The sequence below is a fragment of the Myxocyprinus asiaticus genome, chromosome 23, assembly GCF_019703515.2.
Source record: "Myxocyprinus asiaticus isolate MX2 ecotype Aquarium Trade chromosome 23, UBuf_Myxa_2, whole genome shotgun sequence".
NCBI lineage: Eukaryota > Metazoa > Chordata > Actinopteri > Cypriniformes > Catostomidae > Myxocyprinus > Myxocyprinus asiaticus.
The window spans coordinates 30,723,810-30,730,924 of NC_059366.1; the positions used below are offsets into that span (position 1 = coordinate 30,723,810).

At 36.5% G+C, this 7,115-nt stretch overlaps 1 protein-coding gene across 2 annotated transcripts in view; it reads left to right on the forward strand.

Moving 5' to 3' along the window:
• The window catches only part of LOC127413586 (dorsal root ganglia homeobox protein-like), a 9,178-nt gene extending 5,655 nt beyond the window's left edge, over positions 1–3,523 (forward strand). For both annotated transcript variants that reach the window (XM_051650842.1, XM_051650843.1), the window contains exons 5-7: positions 681–853; positions 948–1,060; positions 1,697–3,523. In XM_051650842.1, coding sequence (XP_051506802.1) covers positions 681–853; positions 948–1,060; positions 1,697–2,028 — 618 coding nt within the window. In that variant the 3' untranslated portion in view covers positions 2,029–3,523. The remainder of the gene's footprint in view (positions 1–680; positions 854–947; positions 1,061–1,696) is intronic.
• Positions 3,524–7,115: the final 3,592 nt, after the last annotated feature.

A 7,115-nucleotide genomic window follows, 5' to 3' on the forward strand; every position in this document is an offset into this window, starting at 1 on the left:
CAATTATAGACCATTCAGTGCTGGGGGATCATGACTTCTAGCTGGAAGGTGCAAGGGTGAGATAATGTTGCCACAATTACATTGTGAATATTGTTGTCCTGCCAGTAAACTGTTGTCTCATATTATGTCGAGAGAAGAGCTATATGTGTGGGGCGTTTTGTTTGTTCCCATCATTGTACCTTTGCACAATGCTGGCCAGGCTGTGGAGATTTGACTGCATTATGCAACCTTTCCCATTCAAATATGGTTAATGTGTTAGAGAGCACAGACTTAATCGAATCTGATGTTGTCAAACAATCATTAAATAGAGAAATAAACGACTTCATCATGGTTCTCTCTCAGAAGCAGGGGGACTGTCAGTAGGAAGTCATTAAAAAATGATAATGAAAAATTGCTCAATTAAATGTTGTTATTGGCAATGACCTTCATTCAGTTAAGATACAAGAACATCGCTGCATATGCTCAGCAATTGTGTTGATCAAGTTTGAAATAAGTCATCAGCTTGTTACTTTTAATAAATGTGCATCCAAATAATAATTGTAATATTTATGCAACTACTTTCCAGTTGTTATTTTATATTGAGGTTCAGGAGAGGCAGTTAAAAAAATCGAGAAGTTATCAATCATTAGTTTTTATATCCCTCAGGCAACATTCATGTTTACTTTCTGCTTTCTGTTTAGGTGTGGTTTCAAAACCGGAGGGCAAAATGGAGAAAAACAGAGAGAGGAACTTCGGACCATGAGGGAGGCAAAGAGCAAATCAGTGAAGGCAACCCTCCTGCACGAAACCTCAACCAGTCTCCTGTTGACCACAGCAGAAATAAGAAAGAACTGATGGAGATACAGCAAAATCAGTGAGTAGTTCTTCTAATCCAATGTGATTTTATACATAGAATATGATTGTTTTCCCAAAGAGATGTAATGCCCATTTCTGTCCATTATGTGCAGTATTAACAGAGTAGTTGGTTCAGGTGGACCTTTTTTCCCATCTTGCCTTCCTGGAACATTGCTGAACACGGCTACTTATGCACAAGCCTTGTCACAGGTGGCAACTTTGAAAGGTAAGATCTGGCATCTAACAGATTTCATTTTGCAAAACATACAGAGCTGTGTCAGGTAGATTTGATATTAAGTTTTCTGTTATTCATTATTTCACTAGCTTTTTGTTGTTGCCACTGATGTGGATGGAAGTGCACATAGTTATTGTGTGTTGTTTCTTCTAAATATAAATTTGTTAACATGATTAACATAAACATGACATATACCTGGAATTGGTTAAATGCTGTTAAAGTAATTAATGAGGAAGGCTGGAACAGTTTATTATGATAATTTTTATCATTACTATTATTTTTATTTTGTAGCAGTTAATCTCAACTGATATGCAGTACAATTTGATACCCTTCATGCATAATCAGCTAAGTGTCTATTTGGTATATAACCTTACCAATGGCAGGTAAGCTTCTAGGGAAAGTTTGATTGCCACCTTTAGGTGACTTTCAATTTGTTAAAAGCTATAGCTGATTATCTTAAACAAGAGTTTGGAGTCCATGTATGATTAACGTGTACACATTGTGATATATACACAAGTGAATTTAAATATATTATGAAATTTAAGAAAACGGGTCAAGAAATGTTAGATCCACGTGAAGGACATTACATGGCCCTTTCTGACACACTATTCCTGTCTGCCTTATTAGGAAGCCCATTGTGTTCCTGCTGTGTGCCTGACACAGTGGGCCTCTCCTTCCTGCCATCATATGGATGCCAGAGTAACCGGACAGCCAGTGTTGCAGCCCTGCGCATGAAGGCTAGAGAACACTCTGAGGCAGTGCTGCAGTCAGCCAACCTGCTGGGGGTAGGGTCTACAAGTGGGCCTGAAGCAGGGCCAGGGGTCGGGCTGGGCCAAAGCACTGTTGCTGCTGGAGGAGGTGATTCCAGTCCTAACTCTGTTGCATCTAAGATCACATCACAACGGAGAACTCCAGACAAGCATCTGTACTGCCAAAAGGAGGGTCCAGATAAGAAATGAGGGAGTGTTTTTTCCCACCTCGAGGACATACTTTGGATTTATAATCTAACACTGAATGCCTGCTGCCTCTTTAGCACACTGACATGCCGTGGACAGGACGGTGTTAAGTGAAATCCCTCGTTGTGTATTTTGCGTGTTTGTGTATCAAACTTTTAATTAAATAATAATGTATCTCTCATCATTCACTTCTGCTCAGATTCTTGGCATTGAATTTGCCCAGCTCTGGAACAGTACATGTGGACACTTGGCACTGTAATTGTTGTTGTTTTTTTTTTTTTTCATTTTTTTTTTTTTTTCAATCAGCTGTTTTTAAAGAAATTTCCCTGGTTGCCAATGTGAATTAATTTATTTATTTATTTATTTTCAACAATCCACTTTGATGTTTCACTTATACTGCCTTGTGTACTGTGAAGTCAGGTGATGATAAACATTGCATTGTGTCAAGATATATGCCATGCTGAAACATAAATGTACTAATGTGAAATAATATATGTAAAATAATATCAAGGACAGAAATGTATATTAAGTGGTTTTTCATGTTTTATTATATGATCTAGCTAATTCTTATCCATGCTGATGTGAAGACAACTGACACATCTGCACATCCATGATAGACTGCAAGGGTCCACACACTGGTCCTGTTTTGACATGTTCTATAAAACAATTAAGCATGTAGGCAGACATGTAGATCTCCTGTTGCCTATTGCTCACACCATCTGGCTGTGATCAATTATTAATTAGTTCACAAGCAGTAGGGCTGCAAAAAAGTACATCATGACTTTCTCATCTCTTTCTATTTTACATGGTTCGCAGGATGACACTGATATGAAAGGTGCTAATTATGGCATTTTGCTTTGGGCGTACAGTAAAGCAGTTGTCATTAGATTTTTAACCACCTAAACTGATTTTTTTCTTTTGTAATAATTATTTTTTTATTTTGATTACGGCGTAAAAATACAAATAAATGTGTTGTAGAACACATTTCAGGACATGAAGGCAATAATATGACAGTGAATTTTTATTTAGCAGCATATGAACCATCAAACAGTTTATGAAAAGGAAACACGACTACGTTATGTTTTCTTAGATATACATTTCAATAATGGAAAAGTAGCTTAGATTAAGAGCACTGAACATTGCTACCTTTGAAAAGTAACTTGGACTGATTAAATTCATGTCCTTGAGGATTTTCATGAAATTATTTTTGATAGTCAATAACACAATTAAGTAAACTGCACACACATTAGCATTAATAATTGATGTGGAATTTTGTATTATGACAAAGTAGTGATTTAATAATTCATGATGCGACACCCTGGTGACAAAGCAGAGCCAGATAATGTCAAAAAGTCTTGCCCAATGAAATAGTGCAGCTTGGTGTTTGTGTTTCATGGTGACAATTTGGATTACATGTGGCTTTAGGAATGTGTATTAAAACATGGTTTTCAACTGGAGTGCATAGAGTGCATTTTCTAGTATTAATATTGAAAATGGTGGGGAGACTGAGCACATTTTAATGTACACATATAAATGAGGTTAGGGCAAATTATCAAAAGCCTATAATATTGTTAGTTAGCTTGTGCAAAGCAACAACATTTAATGCATTGAAATTACTATTTCCATCACTTGTAACATGACTTATGAGGTACAGAAATAAATGTGAAAACACTTCTAAAATATCAGACAATACCTGCAAACAGATGAAAAATATTCACCACAGAATGTAAAACAAAGTATGCAGCAGAAAAAAAAGAAAAGGAAAAAAAATTGCACAGGTTTGCCAGACAGCTTTAACAAAGGATAAAATGTTGTGCAGTTTTCAAATGCCAGAGTTTCTACTTTGATTTTAGGCATACATCAAAATATTAAATAAAACTTAATTACATCTTACATTTTAAATGTAATGATTTCACATTATTTTATTTCTACATTTATATGAATACTGATCTAGTAATTGAATAATATGCAAAAGATTGATGTAATTGGCGGTGTCAATGGCAAACTAAGCGTAGCCAAATGAGATGGACCTCTTGCTTCTGGCAGGAATCAGTGAAGGTCACGCGAAGCCTGGTGTAAAGTTCTGATCAAATGACCTTTTCAACTTGAATAACAGTAAACCACTTATGAGCGCACACATATATTTTTGAAAACTTTGTACTGATGTATTTATCTTAGTTATGTCCACAAACTATTAAGAGATTACCTGTTTTGCTTCTCGTAGAAGACTTTTGACCCAGTTCACCATACATGTGCATCAGGTCCCATCGGGGTTGGGGGGTGGGGGGGGGGGGGGTGTTTGGGGTAATCGATCTAATGTAGAATTATTATTATTTTTTCTTTACCAAAATGAATTCATGCACAACAAGCAAACACAAAAAACCAATGGCCTGTGATGGAAGTAATTCAGAGTTATTGTAGTGGCATTTATAGAAGATTGTTTATAACATTCATTGCACTTGGATTATTGAATATTCAGTGCCATTACATGCATTTTAGCAGTAATTCATTCTATTATGAGAGGCATTGTTACATCAAATTAACTGGAGAGAGGCCAAGCATGCTTAAAAAACCCTAAACTATACAAAATAATGACAAATCATTTGTTTCAAATTCTATTTGAATGACATTAATGAGTTCTTTTGTTGCATTAATGATACATTGTCTGTGAAGTCATATCCAAATTCTGGTGCATCATTTGTTGAGATATGGGCCTGCTGCAAAGGTCATAATAAGGTCAGCATTTGTGCAGTTATCACAGCTGTCTGTGCTTGTGTAAAAATATCAATAACTCAGTAAATTTGTTTCGACGGGGAGTGATAAGACAGAAATAGTGTTAATGAATCTAATGATGTTTAAAGGTTTACTTACTGTGGTCATAGGGGAAAAGTTTACAGTCATAAAACTTGCACTAAATTTTAAAATAAATAGCAGCTAGATGTGAAGAATTTTAAAATAAACACATAATTGTGTTAAGAAAGTGTTTTATTATTATTATTATAATTATTATTATTATTATTATTATTTACACTAAATTGAATTATTAGAGACAGTTGCCATCATACAAAGTGCAATTCTCCACTTGTCCACTAGAGTGGTATATTGTGCAGATCCTGAAATCACCACTATTTCAAGATATAGAACATAGGGAATGAGTACAGAGACCAATGAAACAACACTTTGTTCTGAAGTTTGTTACATCAGATAATACCTATAACTGTTTAATGAGTTCTTGGTGACAAAAGAGCTGTCAGCCAACAAACTTTGATTTCACATTTTCCTTTAATAGCCAGATTATGTAATGAGCTTCTGAAAGACTCTATAAGTAGTACATTGCAAGTCATTGTTTATTTGGTAATCATTTCATATAATACATCTACAATCATCGCAAGGTAAAGACCACCCCTTTTTAATATATAATCTGCCAAAGCACATCAAGGGAAAAGTAGTCTTAATATGGCAATAAGCCTTAAACTGAGGGTAAAACCTGACACACTTTCATATTGTCTAATTTTCATGCACATTGTGGGCCATTAACATTCAAAAAATATGAGGGGGAAAAAACAGAGTGTATGATATTTGGGTATAATTGTCCTTCATATGGTTCTTTATAATGGCGAAGGTACTTTTTTTTTTTTTTTTTTTGTCTGGCTAGGTCTGAGATAAGGTTTTAGCATTTAACATGAAAATGCTAGTGACGAATTTGCTTTGCTTGAATTTGCTGTGTGCTCTGAGGGCATGGTCTGTATTGTATTATAAGCAATTACACTGCTACATTATTTTCATCATAACATTATTAAATGGAATGCTTCACAGTTCATTCTTTGACTTTTTCTTAAAATAAATAGTTGTGTTCTTCCTGATTACAGTCCATACCTTAGCTCCAAAATGCAATTTCATACAGCAAGCCTTACATACAAATAAAAAAAAAAGTTTAAAGAACTATTAACTTACTTAAAAGTCACATTTAAATAGCTAATATAAACATTATTTACCTATCTTATCACTAACTAGCTTGCATGTGTTATGTGCTCTCCATTGCAAAGTCTTCTAATTCACTCATAGTTATAATATCTGTGTGTCTTTCACTGTTGGTGATGTTGTTTCCCGTATACAAAGACGGATCATGAATTTGCTCATATGACCTGTACACAGTTTCAGGATATTCCTGGGCATCTCTGCTGTAATTTTGCTGATAAACATTTTGTCTCCATGGTTCACTACCTGCCTTAAACCCATCCTGCTCTTCTGTTAGTGTAGCTGGTGCTGACATTTGGGACGATGACCTCAAGGCCGGTAATGAAGAGGCAGCCAATGGCACAAAGCAAGGATGCAGCATGTATGGAGCATTTAACATCTCCACAGATGCTGGCTGCATAAGAGCACCCTGGGATCTCTGACGGACATTGAGCTGAACATATTTACCTGTCTCTGGGTCATAAAATGTCTTTGTCTTAACTGGTAATGGCATATCTACCATAAAGTACTGCCCTGAGTTTGTATCTTGCAAAAGCTTTCTCTGTGTCAAGGGGAAAGGTTGGCCCACCATGCTATGCGCAGGGGTGGTGTAATTTGGCTCAATACCATATTGTGAAAGAGGAGGTGTGGCTTCTACTGCTAGAGGTGTTGACTGTATGTCCGAAGGTGATGAGGGCACACTGGAGACATTTCGGATGGAATTTGACGTTTGCTGTTCTTGGTTTTCTGGTGTCTGGGTCTCTGCCTTCTTCATACGTCTTGTTGTAAGCCTTTGTGCTCTCCGAAGAGCCTTTTCAGATTTGGGGGGCACAGCTGGTGGCTTACCCAATGGTCTCATATCACTACAGGCTGACTCTGGCCTTTTGTAACAGGCTGACTCTGGTCTTTCATAGCAGGCAGATGCAGGCCTTTGGTAGGTGTCTCTGTAACTTTCATTCTTTGGCATATAGGCTGCGCTCATGTCTGACATATTGACAAAGCTTGCTGTACAGTTCTCTACATCCTCTGACATTGTGCTTATGACAGACCGAGTTTCTTCATCCTCGAGAATTTGGCTCCTTCTCTGAAGGCCCTTTGATTGTTTTTCTGTGTACTCTGCTGAAGGCAAGTTG